Source organism: Poromitra crassiceps (genome assembly GCF_964638095.1).
Source record: "Poromitra crassiceps genome assembly, chromosome: 23".
NCBI lineage: Eukaryota > Metazoa > Chordata > Actinopteri > Beryciformes > Melamphaidae > Poromitra > Poromitra crassiceps.
Genome location: NC_139639.1, coordinates 11,710,178 through 11,725,219, shown reverse-complemented (window position 1 = coordinate 11,725,219; position 15,042 = coordinate 11,710,178). Strand labels below are relative to the sequence as shown.

General features: G+C 45.9%; 1 protein-coding gene across 2 annotated transcripts in view; it reads left to right on the top strand.

Annotated features, from left to right (window-relative positions):
• afg3l2 (AFG3-like AAA ATPase 2) overlaps nucleotides 1–15,042 on the top strand; it is a 32,205-nt gene that overhangs the window by 7,817 nt on the left and 9,346 nt on the right. For both annotated transcript variants that reach the window (XM_083658851.1, XM_083658850.1), the window contains exons 8-13: nucleotides 342–615; nucleotides 2,227–2,364; nucleotides 3,264–3,417; nucleotides 10,146–10,253; nucleotides 11,362–11,487; nucleotides 12,896–13,006. In XM_083658851.1, coding sequence (XP_083514977.1) covers nucleotides 342–615; nucleotides 2,227–2,364; nucleotides 3,264–3,417; nucleotides 10,146–10,253; nucleotides 11,362–11,487; nucleotides 12,896–13,006 — 911 coding nt within the window. The remainder of the gene's footprint in view (nucleotides 1–341; nucleotides 616–2,226; nucleotides 2,365–3,263; nucleotides 3,418–10,145; nucleotides 10,254–11,361; nucleotides 11,488–12,895; nucleotides 13,007–15,042) is intronic.

The window sequence follows — 15,042 nt, the reverse complement described above, 5'->3', positions numbered from 1 at the left end:
CAACAACAATAACAACAGAGACCGTTCGTTTGAGATCGTCTAAACGTGGCCTCAAACTATATTGTGTTGGCTCCTTGAATTTGAGGGAAATGGGCCTGGAATGTCCTTGAAAAGTAAAGGTAAAGTCCCACTGATTGTCACACACCTGAGTGTGCAAAATCTGTTCTCCGCATTTGACCCATCCCCTGGGGGAGCGGTGAGCGGCAGCAGTGCCGCGCTCAGGAATCATTTGGTGATCTAACCCCCCAATTCCAACCCTTTGATGCTGAGTGCCAAGCAGGGAGGCAAAGGTCCTTGCTGTTTGCTGTTTAATAAGGTGTGTTGTTCTCTGTCCGTCGCAGCACCTTCCTACTGAGCATGCTCCCCACGGTGCTGATCATTGGCTTCCTGCTGTTCATGCTGCGCCGCGGGCCCGGGGGGGCGGGGCGTCCCGGCCGGGGAATGGGCGGGCTCTTCAGCGTCAGTGAGACAACGGCCAAAGTCCTCCGAGACCACATCGACGTCAAGTTCAAAGACGTGGCCGGCTGTGAGGAGGCCAAGCTGGAGATCATGGAGTTTGTCAACTTCCTCAAAAACCCCAAACAGTACCAGGACCTAGGGGCCAAGATCCCCAAGGTGAGTTCCTCAAAAACCCCAAACCAGGACCTAGTGTTGCACGGTCTACCGGTTCCTACCGTCTACCACGGTGCCTAAATGTCATTGGTTTCTGCATTCATAATTCTATATTGACGTCAGCGCCCCCCTCTTCTGGAAGCAACAACTCGCATGTGTTTGTTTCTATGCGGCTCTGATGAAGGCAAATATAGTGTTAGATGTGGAGCGCCAGCTGCTATCCATTAAGCATACAGGTCGCTACTTGTACTGTAGCTCAGCCAGAGATGAGCTGACAGGAGTGTCAAGACAGACACACACATGCTTTTCACGAACACAGAAACGTTATCACCACACGGTGAAATGTTGCGTTTAGGACACGTCACAACAAAACAACACATGGGACCGCTGAGTAGCGATTGCAAAGTTAGCAGCCTCGCTCTGTCTGAGTCTGAATAATTTCCTCTTCCGCAGTTACCAGTGTCAAGAAACTGCGAGTTAGCTAGCAGTAGCAACAGACAGGAAATTAGGTGTAGCTGTGCCAAGGTCTGCCCAGCATTAGGTCGGAATGGGACAGGAAGTTGGGTTGTTCTGCCTTCAGAGTAAAAGCATAAATTGTGTCACTTCTGAGGGAGGGGGGGCGTTTTTTGAGCTGTGCAGTGCAACAAATGGTTAGAGAAGTATACAGTGTTGTGCAAGTTCACACTTCACAAGAGCTACCTCAAAGTTTAGCTCAAACGGATTAAAATGAACTAGTTCATGTTCATAGTTCAATTTTGAATTTTGAACTAAGTTCACAGTTCTGTTCATGAGCAGTTCATTTCTTTGTTTTTTCTTTCTTCCATCATTTAGTGCATGGGCGTCAATCAGCCAGAATGTAAAAGTAGTTCTTCTGCTTTAGGGCTTTCAAAATAAAACTCTCATTGTAATGTTAACCTTAATATTAATTTTGAGTAGTGATTTACAGCCACAGTTTCACTCTATATGTAATCTTAACATCAGCGTTTTGTACAAGATTTGCTGTTTTGTTCATTTCTCCGTTGCTAGTCTGGGTAAACTGTTGCTGTCTTGACGCAGCCCAAAAACAGTCTGAGCCTCCCGTAATGTAAGAGCACCGTTCACTCCCACAGGTGTTAACCATGCTCACGTTAATGTATTTGCAAAAGGCAAATCTATCTATACTCTATCTATCAATATCTGCATATATATACCGTATATATATATATATATACCGTATATATACCGTATATATATATATATATATATACGGTATATATATATATATATATACGGTATATATATGCATATATACCGTATATATATATATATCGCCCTGTTCTCTCTCACACACACACACACACACACACACACACACACACACACACACACACACACACACACACACACACACACACACACACACTCTCCACTGGAGCAGTTGGAGTTAAGGGCCTTGCTCAAGGGCACCTCGGTGGGGTTAATGCGGGAGGGGCAAGCGCTGCCTTTTCACTTTCCCCACCCAGATTGATCCTGCCGGTCCTGCGGATTGAACCGACGACCTTCCGGTCACAAGCTCGCTTCTCTAACCGTTGGGCCACCACTGCCCCAAAATAATCTGTCCCCCTCTCCCCACAGGGAGCCATCCTGACGGGGCCCCCCGGCACGGGGAAGACTCTGCTCGCCAAAGCCACGGCGGGCGAGGCAGACGTCCCCTTCATCACCGTGAATGGGTCCGAGTTCCTGGAGATGTTCGTGGGCGTCGGCCCCGCCAGGGTGAGTGACATCATCATTCAGCATGGGCGTCGGCCCTGCCAGGGTGAGTGACATCATCACTCACGGTGTTCGTGGGGCGTCCGCCCCGCCAGGGTGAGTGACGTCATCACTCAGGGTGTCTGCCAGGGTGAGTGACATCATCACTCAGGGTGTCACACTGCCAGGGTGAGTGACGTCATCACTCAGGGTGTCACACTGCCAGGGTGAGTGACGTCATCACTCAGGGTGTCACACTGCCAGGGTGAGTGACATCATCACTCAGGGTGTCACACTGCCAGGGTGAGTGACATCATCACTCAGGGTGTCACACTGCCAGGGTGAGTGACATCATCACTCAGGGTGTCACACTGCCAGGGTGAGTGACATCATCACTCAGGGTGTCACACTGCCAGGGTGAGTGACATCATCACTCAGGGTGTCACACTGCCAGGGTGAGTGACATCATCACTCAGGGTGTCTGCCAGGGTGAGTGACATCATCACTCAGGGTGTCACACTATACAATAGCCTTGCTGCGGCAGAGCTCTCATTTAAGTATTTTAATGTAACTAATCAGTTAAGTAGTAACACCATTTAAACAAGTCATTTGCTATAGGTCACTATACGTCACGTGTTTCTCATTTCTACAACATACAGGTGTGTTAAGGTTAAGGATGCATGAAGCTAGGGTGGGATGAGAACACTGATGCGATGAAGGTTGGGGTAGTTTAGTACCGGGCCTACCGGCAAGAACTTTAATCCACTTTCACCCCTGTCAGGACCCCTGGAGGTCCCCGGACCTCACTTTGAAAATCACTGCTCTAACAGATGGACAGACACACACATGTCACTTATAGAAGCAGCTGAACCGCTTAAAAACGTGACCACTGATCATGTCATGTGTGGTTTCCTCTCTGGCAGGTCAGAGATCTGTTCGTCATGGCGAGGAAGAACGCGCCCTGCATCCTCTTCATCGACGAGATCGATGCCGTCGGGCGGAAGAGGGGGCGGGGCAACTTTGGAGGACAGAGCGAGCAGGAGAACACGCTGAACCAGCTGCTGGTGGAGATGGACGGTGAGGAGGTTCTCCACATGTGAGGAGGTTCTCCACATGTGAGGAGGTTCTCCACATGTGAGGAGGTTCTCCACATGTGCGCACGTGCGGAAAACAAATTGCAGAAAAAATAGGGATCTGGTAATCCTATTCACCTTATGTAGTCCATGGGCCAAGGCTGAAATTTTGACATATCGGTACCACCTGAGGTGACCGCACGATTTTGTTATTTTTGTCTTCCTACATGTCTCTAGTTTATATTTTGGTATGATAACCCTTCCGATTTGGTAGCTTAAGGATAGTTATCACTCTGTAAACAAACCTACCCCCAAAAAATGACAAAACCCTGATTTCATCATATCTCCTGAACCACACATGATAACGCAGAAAATGTGATGTCTACCCCTATGTTTTCATGGTCAGGGATTACAATGACACCCTATACAACATCATAAACTGTTCACATGAATAGTTAATGGTGAATTCAGTGGTGTTTTGGTGAATTCAGTGGTGTTTTGAGAAGGATACAATGCAATTAGTCCATGGTCCAATGGTGAAATCGGTACCACCTAAGGGGACTGCGCAATTTTTGTATTTTTGTCTTCCTACATGTCTCTAGTTTATATTTTGGTATGATAACCCTGCCAATCTGGTAGCTTATTGATAGTTATCACTCTATAAAAAACCTTCTCCATAAATGACAAAACCCTGATTTCTGTGTATTAGTCCAGATTATATGTGAAAATCATGTTCACTTTTTCATAAAAGCATGAAACTTGGTACGCATATAGTTTGGGGCCCCTTAAATCTTCAGAAATTAAGCCATCATAAAAATGCTTTGTGGTGGCCATTTTAATTCCACCATAAGTCAATTATGTAGTTTGCATCATATCGCCTGAACCACACATGATAACACAGAAAAGGTGATGTCTATCCCTATGTTTTCATGGTCAAGGCTTACAATGATACCATATAGAACATCATAAACTGTTAAAGTAACTAATCAATGGTGAATTTAATGATGTGAGAAGTTAATCACAGTTTCTGATAACTGATGGTATAATCTCAATTCCATGACCACTCTCTGGCTAACATTTTTTGATGAGTAATTTGGGTTAGGGTTACTTCTTTGGGCCTTTTGTTAAAATAGCCCCCAGGCCCCTCCCAAACATCCTGCGACTTTCTGCCAGGTGGCCAAATCCAAGATGGCCACTGGTACAATCTTGAAAAATTTACTTTTGAACCAGAGCACCTAGAATAATGTATGAAGACACTTTTCAGTGTAAGCCAACCACAAAGAATCTGATTCTGACATCAGTTTAACAATCTGACATAATTTTGACCCATAATTCCAAGATGGCTGCCATCCAGTAGCATGAAAACTTAACTTTTGAATGGCAACATATACGTATGTGGTGTTTGGGGTTTATCATTTTTAGAGTAAGGACGGAGATTAACAATGGTGAATTATAGCTATTTTAATTGCAAATTCATGCCTACCAAACATGGTTTAGTAATGACAATTATTGTGTTTTGAGGGTAATTTCATAATTACATTAGTCTCGCTGGCCAGCCTCCACTCCCTACCGGGAGGGGAGTCTGGCGCCACAGAAACAGGCAACTGGGATAAGCCCTCCCCTGCTCTACAGCTGCTCCCCATTGGAGCGACTGTTTCAGTGGCTGCCGGATGTCTGCTCCCGGCTTATTACAAACTGTCATTGGCTCCGACCACGTCAATCAGAGCAGCTTCCGCTCCCTCCTCCCTGTGTGTCGCTGTAAATAGTGCCCTGCCGCCTCAGTGAAAACAACAACGCTAACTAGCTAGCAAGCCAACGGCAGAAACCTACACGCTAGCTTGTTGCTACATGCTGAAAAGGGCAAGTTGGATTGTTGCAAACTATTTTCCAAGGGCACTGCCACTAAGCGCCGCCCATCGCCATCCCACTATGGAGACCTGCGTGGGAGGGGAGGCTGGCCAGCGAGACTATGGGATAGGTGAAGGTGAATAGCCTATGTCCATTGTCCAACAAGTTTTCTCAATTTTCTCAATAATTTCCCTCTTTGTGATGTGATAAAAGTTTCTCAGTGAGTTATAGTTGATTGCCTCACTGAATTATCTGCTAATATCTCATTTTAGCAGCAGAATTTGATGTCCTGGCGTGGCACGTCCGTGTGTAATGACATATCCAAAAGGAATTTTACTCTGCACTGCACAGCATAGAGATTTTCGCGTAAGAGGTGCTTTTCTTTAGCGCGTAAGAGGTGCTGCCCCGTATTCTCCGCAGAAACGCCTGATTGTGGCACGACTATGTCCAGTAAAATTATAACAGGCATGCGCTTGTTATAATTTGCATTTAATTTGCATTGCGCGCGGCGTACCGCTTTTGCGAAGATAGGGCTCCCGGGACTTGCAAGAATCTGGTCAACTTCTCCTCTCCATGCAGCAAGGGCTGATTTTAAGTATGCAATGAGTTAATCAGAGGCAGGCAGACTGTAGGGTGCGGAGGGTTGGGGAGGCCAGGTCAAATGGGAAGGAGTTGATCTCATGTATGCAGGCATGGCTCAAAATGGACGCGAAAAGGTGCAAACACACCAGACGCTGAAGTGACGAAGCATCTGGAAGCGCAGCCAGTTTCATTTTGGCACACTTGTTAGCACATTAGACCGTTCAGTCAGACCAGCCGTGATGCGGCCGGCTCGCCCCATGTAGAGATTGTTTCGGCGTCTGATCTATTTTTGTGTGAGACCCGCGAGTGATTGTGTGAAGCCAGATAGGAAGTCAGTACAAGTTGTCACCGGCGCGGAGCAAAGCAGTGCATCTGGTGTGAATGGCCAGGGTCCTGCTCGAGCTGAATTTACACACAGTGGCACTTTGCGTCTGCAGCATCACAATCATCTTCCACCCTCCTCCCTGCATGCATGCTCCATCCCGCTCTGACTGACTGGTGGCGACCATTTATGGATTTCGTTTCCACTTGCTCCGTGTCGAATCTGTCTATCTCAAATGCCTGTGCCACTGTGAAACAACAGCATCAACAATGCTAGCTCGTTGCTACATGCTGAAAACGGTTGGATCTGGATTGTGCAATAAAGCAGGCCTGCTTGATACTTTTGGTGGATAGTTGTAAAGTTGAGCGGAGCCTTTTTCCCCTATACCAGGGTGGAGGTATTAGCAGCCAGACTCTGCCATTGTAGGGAGGGAGTCTGGCAAGCGAGACTACCCGCGGAGGAACTCAAGGTAGGAGCTGCTGAGATGGAGTGGAGTGCTCCAAGGCAGTGATTGACCTGGTTGTGGTCAACTTGTAAACCTCCACGAGTTGCTGTAACATTGTGTTTTTGATGAATGTGTGGCCTTATTCAACTCCAACAGCACATACAGGAAGACGCAGAAGAGCAAGCGCATCTAGAAGCTCTATCTCCAATCTGTAGGGCTGCAAGAACCCTACATCACTCTCGTTGACATGGGCATGATCTAGAGGATGGCAACTCCGTCAGCAATTGGATCGGCAGACACAAGATGGCACCCCATACAAGTGGTCGGACTATGTCCACAAGGTGTCATCCATCATCCTTGCCCGCCATGGTGATGTTGACATATCATCTGTGTGATCGACCGGTATGATACAGCATACTTGGCTAAAGATGATGAGCGGAATCTGATGATTCAGAATCTATAGCTACAGCTAATAAAAAGAGCTTATTTTACTTATCTACATTCATTAAATATTTTAATGCAAGAAATCCTGGGGGTAGTTGGTACAGCAGTACCAAGGTAAAATGGGTGTTGACATTAACATCTTTTCAGTGAACATAATTCTGAAATGACTCCCAAAACATCCACCATTGTTAGGCCTTGGCCACACTGATCCGTGGTGTCTGTCCGTGTGCGTTCATTTCTCTGTTCACTTCCATTAATTTTCAATGACAGCTGTCCGACTGTCCGTGGAGCACTCAGAAGCGTACGTATCCAGAAAATTTGCATACGTTTTGATGGACAGAAAGTTGAAGAGGGATGAACTTTTTCTGGGTGGACGTATCGGATGGTCGGATAGTCACTGTCCGTTTAGCCAATCAGAGTCGAGGTCTGGAGAGGAGGCGTTCCAAGATTTGTTTCAACTTTTCAAAGAAGATGGCGGCCGAGGTGGTGAAGGAGGTTATAATTAATGCTGTGTACACCATCCCGCTGTTGTACAACGTGATAGTCAGTGTCACCGTCTGATTTCACCATCTAATCTGGTCATTCGGTGGCATTTTATTGCCACATAAGTAACGTAGCGCACAGAGCTAGCAGCTAGCTGACACCAGCTTTCTTCTTCTCTCGGTTTATAGACGGGTCGCTGAGACCTTCAAGGTGCTTACCGCCACCTGCTGTACAAGTAGGTTACTTGTACATGCAACGGACATAAATCTATCCGTCTATCCGTTCTGTCCATTTTCTGACAGATCAGTGTGGCCAAGGCCTTAATCTCCTTCCTTGTGGTAAACCCCAAACGCACAGTATACCTTCCCATTCAAAAGTTACATTTCCACAATACTGGATGGCAGCCATCTTGGAATTCTGGGTAAAAACTATGCCATAATGTCAAACTGATGTCAGAATCGGATTCCTCGTGGTTGACTTACACCGAAAAGTGTCTTCATACATTATTCTATGTGCTCTGGGTCAAAAGTCAAATTTTTAACAAGGCGCCAGTGGCCATCTTGGATTTGGCCATCTGGCAAGGAAAATCCCAGGATCTTTAGGAGGGACCTGGGCGCTATTTTAACAAAAGGTCTATAATAAGTCAAATCACTCATCAAAACATCTTAGCCAGAGAATGGTCATGGCTTTGAAGTTACTGTCAGATACTGTCATTTCCTTCTCACAACGTCATCAAATTCACCATTGATTAGTCACTTTAACAGTTTATGATGTTCTATATGGTATCATTGTAATCCTTGACCATGAAAACGTTGGGATAGACATCTCCTTTTCGGTGTTAGCATGTGTGGTTCAAGAGATATGATGCAAACTACATAATTTGCTTATGGCAGAATTAAAATGGCCGCCACAAGGCATTTTTGCGATGGCTCAATTTCTGAAACTGTACAGGGCCCCAAACTATAAGTGTACCAAGTTTCATGCTTTTACGAAAAAGGGAACATCATTTTCACATATCATCTGGACTAATACACAGAAATCAGGGTTTTGTCATTTATATGGGGGTAGGTTTGTTTACAGAGTGATAACTATCCTTAAGCTACCAAATCGGCAGGGTTATCATACCAAAATATAAACTAGAGACATGTAGGAAGACAAAAATAACAAAATCGTGCGGTCACCTCAGGTGGTACCGATTTTTGCCTTGGCCCATGGACTAATGTTCAGACCTTACAGTGGGCCAAATTCTTCCGGGTCCTATTAACACTTCCGGCGGTCACGGCGCCAAATATGAAAGAACGTCATGAAGAAGAGAGTTGTTTTTGTAGCGGACAGCGCAGGGTGTAAAACAAAGAACGTAGCCTACTACTTTGAGCTCGGTACACAGCAAGCAAGCGAGTATCCACTGTTAGCCAGGTCAGATAACGTTATCGTCGACAATGACGAGCACTTTCTTGTAAAACATACCTGGGGCCGGTTGCACCAACTGGTCTTACACTGGTCTTAAGCTAAGTTGGTCGTAACTTTACGACCTACAGCTACGCCGGTTGCACCAAGACGACTTAAGCCTTATTTTCACTAAGACCAGGCGTAACTCCTACGCCTCGTCAGGAGGAGGCGTAGAGCCTGCCTGTAACAGAGATCTCCGCGGAGACCTTTTTGACCGTCATCGTCGTAACATCGCCAGTTCGCCGTCTTTGAAAGCACGACGTTAGATTATAACTAACTACTTGTGTGGCTTAGCCTTCCCAAATGTTGGCGTTAATTCTTTTAGAATTTAATACATAGAATTGGGAACGTTACATTCAATTTCATTCAGACTCCCTGACACTAATCGCCGCCGCCATTTTCCCCCGGGGCTTCCACAGGAGGAGGGGGGTGGGAGGAGGGAGGGTGTAGTGACGCACATACAGTAGTGGGTGACGGCGCGAGGCACATGTGGGCCAATCAGAGGGCATTCCCCGACAATTCACATGAACGCGCATTGCTATGACCAGCGTAGTTAAGACCAGAGTAAGCCGTGTTGGTGCAACAGGCGTAAGTCCATGGTCTTAACTAAGACCGACGTAGGAGTTACGACCAGGCATAGTTAAGACCAGTTGGTGCAACCGGCCCCTGGACTCCAACAAAGAAAGCTTCAGAAGGTTTTCTGTCCTCCGAGCGCAGCGTCTATAAGACCTGCAGACGTTGACGTAATTCCCTGGAATGCGAGAAACGAGCCAGTTACATGGCGTTGCATTCTTAGACATTGCCGTTTGCTTTTATTTGGTATGTTACATACAATTGGCTAAACTATTAGTTAATTCAGAGTTAGATGATATTGGAGCAGCCAGCCATTTTTTTTTCTTCTTTTTTTTTGCCAGAAGTCGTTGAACGACCAGGTCAAATGGGCGTGGCTACATAAGGTGAATAATATTTCTATTAGGGGTGTAACTCTTAAAGCCAAATTCGGTACACAGCTGTACCGGACCGGACGTCCTGTACCAAAAAACTTGTGTATGATTATGTGGACAGTTACACCCCTAATTCCTATAGTATACCTATAGTATTCCTATAGTATTCCTATAGTATTCCTAAACCACTTCTCTAACCTGCTGTGTCTCCTCAGGCTTCAACACAGCCACCAACGTGGTGGTTCTAGCTGGAACCAACAGACCAGACATCCTGGACCCGGCTCTGATGAGGCCTGGCCGCTTCGACAGACAGATCTACATTGGTAAGAAAGAAGATCCAGAGAAGGATGTGTGTTATGTGACGGTGGACCAGGCTAGGTTATGTTGTGGAAACGCTGTGAACGCACCCCAAAGTCACGTCACATGGTAGCTGTGAACGCACCCCAAAGTCACGTCACATGGTAGCTGTGAACGCACCCCAAAGTCACGTCACATGGTAGCTGTGAACGCACCCCAAAGTCACGTCACATGGTAGCTGTGAACGCACCCCAAAGTCACGTCACATGGTAGCTGTGAATGCACCCCAAAGTCACGTCACATGGTAGCTGTGAACGCACCCCAAAGTCACGTCACATGGTAGCTGTGAACGCACCCCAAAGTCACGTCACATGGTAGCTGTGAACGCACCCCAAAGTCACGTCACATGGTAGCTGTGAATGCACCCCAAAGTCACGTCACATGGTAGCTGTGAACGCACCCCAAAGTCACGTCACATGGTAGCTGTGAACGCACCCCAAAGTCACGTCACATGGTAGCTGTGAACGCACCCCAAAGTCACGTCACATGGTAGCACTTGCAGGTTGGGTGACTACTACTGTACAACTTACTGTAAGTGGCTCAAACTCAGAATAATGTAAGTTATGTTTTCCTTGTTTTTATTAGGTTTACACATGAACACATCCCATCTTAAAAGTATAAATTACATGGGCATTCTTCATATACATCTGCAGGCGTGTTTGTATTATTCTATACGTTTGTCATTCCTAAGCATGTAAGAGATGTCTTAGATACGTTACAACTATATATATGTCTGTCAGACACCAGTCATATATCATATATACCGTACATATCATACATATTATATATATGTGTGTCAGACCTGACTGGTCCCTGTCTGTCAGAGCTGCTAGATCATCATTGAAAAGGATCTGTAGAACAGGAACCCTTACTGACTCAGTAACAGCTCAGGTCTGTCTTTGTCTTTATTTGTCTTTATTTAAGATCCCCATTAGCTACAGCACAGCTGCAGCTATTCTTCCTGGGGTCAAACAACTTGCATAGTTTCAAGATATCACATAGAAAATTTACAATTTACAATTACAATTTACAATTTACAATTTACAATTTACAATTTCTGTGTTGCTGCCTCAGGTCATCCTGACATCAAAGGCCGGGCGTCCATCTTTAAAGTCCATCTGCGGCCTCTGAAGCTGGACCCTGACATGGACAAGGAGGCTCTAGCCAGGAAGATGGCCGCCCTGACGCCTGGCTTCTCCGGTAAACAAAAACACACAGCACTTCTCACATAATCTTTCAGCCATTTTGTCTTTACTAGATTATTTACGGGCCGGGCTGGTTTACCATGCTGGTTTATCACATGACGGGCTGGTTTACCAGGCTGGTTTATCACATGACGGGCTGGTTTACCAGGCTGGTTTATCACATGACGGGCTGGTTTACCAGGCTGGTTTATCACATGACGGGCTGGTTTACCAGGCTGGTTTATCACATGACGGGCTGGTTTACCATGCTGGTTTATCACATGACGGGCTGGTTTACCAGGCTGGTTTATCACATGACGGGCTGGTTTACCATGCTGGTTTATCACATGACGGGCTGGTTTACCAGGCTGGTTTATCACATGACGGGCTGGTTTACCAGGCTGGTTTATCACATGACGGGCTGGTTTACCATGCTGGTTTATCACATGACGGGCTGGTTTACCAGGCTGGTTTATCACATGACGGGCTGGTTTACCAGGCTATATGTTGAGTAGGGCTGACCCAAATGCTTCATGGTAAATGGTAAATGGTCTGCATTTATATAGCGCTTTTATCCAAAGCGCTTTACAATCAGTAGGTAGTCTACATTCACCCATTCATACACCAATGGCGGCAGGCTACCACGCAGGGTGCCTACACACCATCGGGAGCAAGGAGGGTTAAGTGTCTTGCCCAAGGACACAACGACAGCAGCTGGGAGGGAGCGGGGATCGAGCCGCCAACCCTTGCGTCATTGGCCGACCCGCTCTACCTCCTGAGCTAAAGCCGCCCCAAAGCGTCAATCGATGCCATTGGTAATCGATTTCCAAATCAGTATTTGAATGCTTTCTTCTGAAATTTATTTTGAAATAGTAATCCAACATTATTCATTATGCATCAACATTAATTATTATTACTTATTCTGTCAGACAAGGACATTGTGCCTCACAGCTCTCATCTAACATTATTTACCAGCACTGAAACTGCGACAGTTTGACCATGCAGCCACCAGGGCCCAGGCTAACCAGGGCCTACTGTACATATGAGCAAATTCCTTTTTATGGGCTATGGCTGTCATTTATTTGATGTGCTTTTAGCACATTTTTTTTCTTTTCGTTTCAATAAAAAGGAAAATCCTTGAAGTCTGATTTTTCTCCTCGCCTCTCATTGTTACTATGTGCCCCGCACCCCCGTCGAAGCTTCCAATCTATTTGAGTACTTGTCACTGAAGCTTCCAAGCCCAAAAATGGTATTCGGGGACAGCCCTAATGTTGAGCATGGACATGTATGTTTGAAAGACGTTAATCTTCCAAATGTCAGCATGGAATATTTCTTAACGATGTTTCATGAGAATTTGACTGGGAAATTATTCTGAAGAATCTCTTGTGGATGGTGTTACAGATGTCTTTCTGTGTGTCTGCCAGGTGCTGACATAGCTAACGTTTGTAACGAGGCGGCGCTGATCGCCGCTCGCCACCTGTCAGACGCCATCAACCAGAAGCACTTTGAACAGGCCATAGAGAGGGTCATCGGAGGTGAGACAACACTACTTAACATAGAGAGGCTCATCAGAGGTGAGACAACACTACATAACATAGAGAGGGTCATCGGAGGTGAGACAACACTACTTAACATAGAGAGGGTCATCAGAGGTGAGACAACACTACATAACATAGAGAGGCTCATCAGAGGTGAGACAACACTACATAACATAGAGAGGGTCATCGGAGGTGAGACAACACTACTTAACATAGAGAGGGTCATCAGAGGTGAGACAACACTACATAACATAGAGAGGGTCATCAGAGGTGAGACAACACTACATAACATAGAGAGGGTCATCGGAGGTGAGACAACACTACTTAACATAGAGAGGCTCATCAGAGGTGAGACAACACTACATAACATAGAGAGGGTCATCGGAGGTGAGACAACACTACTTAACATAGAGAGGGTCATCAGAGGTGAGACAACACTACATAACATAGAGAGGCTCATCAGAGGTGAGACAACACTACATAACATAGAGAGGGTCATCGGAGGTGAGACAACACTACTTAACATAGAGAGGGTCATCAGAGGTGAGACAACACTACATAACATAGAGAGGGTCATCAGAGGTGAGACAACACTACATAACATACATAGAGAGGCTCATCAGAGGTGAGACAACACTACATAACATAGAGAGGCTCATCAGAGGTGAGACAACACTACATAACATAGAGAGGCTCATCAGAGGTGAGACAACACTACATAACATAGAGAGGGTCATCAGAGGTGAGACAACACTACATAACATAGAGAGGGTCATCAGAGGTGAGACAACACTACATAACATAGAGAGGCTCATCAGAGGTGAGACAACACTACATAACATAGAGAGGGTCATCGGAGGTGAGACAACACTACATAACATAGAGAGGGTCATCAGAGGTGAGACAACACTACATAACATAGAGAGGCTCATCAGAGGTGAGACAACACTACATAACATAGAGAGGCTCATCAGAGGTGAGACAACACTACATAACATAGAGAGGGTCATCAGAGGTGAGACAACACTACATAACATAGAGAGGGTCATCAGAGGTGAGACAACACTACATAACATAGAGAGGCTCATCAGAGGTGAGACAACACTACATAACATAGAGAGGGTCATCGGAGGTGAGACAACACTACATAACATAGAGAGGGTCATCAGAGGTGAGACAACACTACATAACATAGAGAGGCTCATCAGAGGTGAGACAACACTACATAACATAGAGAGGGTCATCAGAGGTGAGACAACACTACATAACATAGAGAGGGTCATCAGAGGTGAGACAACACTACATAACATAGAGAGGGTCATCAGAGGTGAGACAACACTACATAACATAGAGAGGGTCATCAGAGGTGAGACAACACTACATAACATAGAGAGGGTCATCGGAGGTGAGACAACACTACATAACATAGAGAGGGTCATCAGAGGTGAGACAACACTACATAACATAGAGAGGGTCATCGGAGGTGAGACAACACTACATAACATAGAGAGGCTCATCGGAGGTGAGACAACACTACATAACATAGAGAGGCTCATCAGAGGTGAGACAACACTACATAACATAGAGAGGCTCATCAGAGGTGAGACAACACTACATAACATAGAGAGGGTCATCAGAGGTGAGACAACACTACATAACATAGAGAGGGTCATCGGAGGTGAGACAACACTACATAACATAGAGAGGGTCATCGGAGGTGAGACAACACTACATAACATAGAGAGGGTCATCGGAGGTGAGACAACACTACATAACAGAGAGGCTCATCAGAGGTGAGACAACACTACATAACATAGAGAGGCTCATCAGAGGTGAGACAACACTACATAACATAGAGAGGCTCATCAGAGGTGAGACAACACTACATAACATAGAGAGGCTCATCAGAGGTGAGACAACACTACATAACATAGAGAGGCTCATCAGAGGTGAGACAACACTACATAACATAGAGAGGCTCATCAGAGGTGAGACAACACTACATAACATAGAGAGGCTCATCAGAGGTGAGA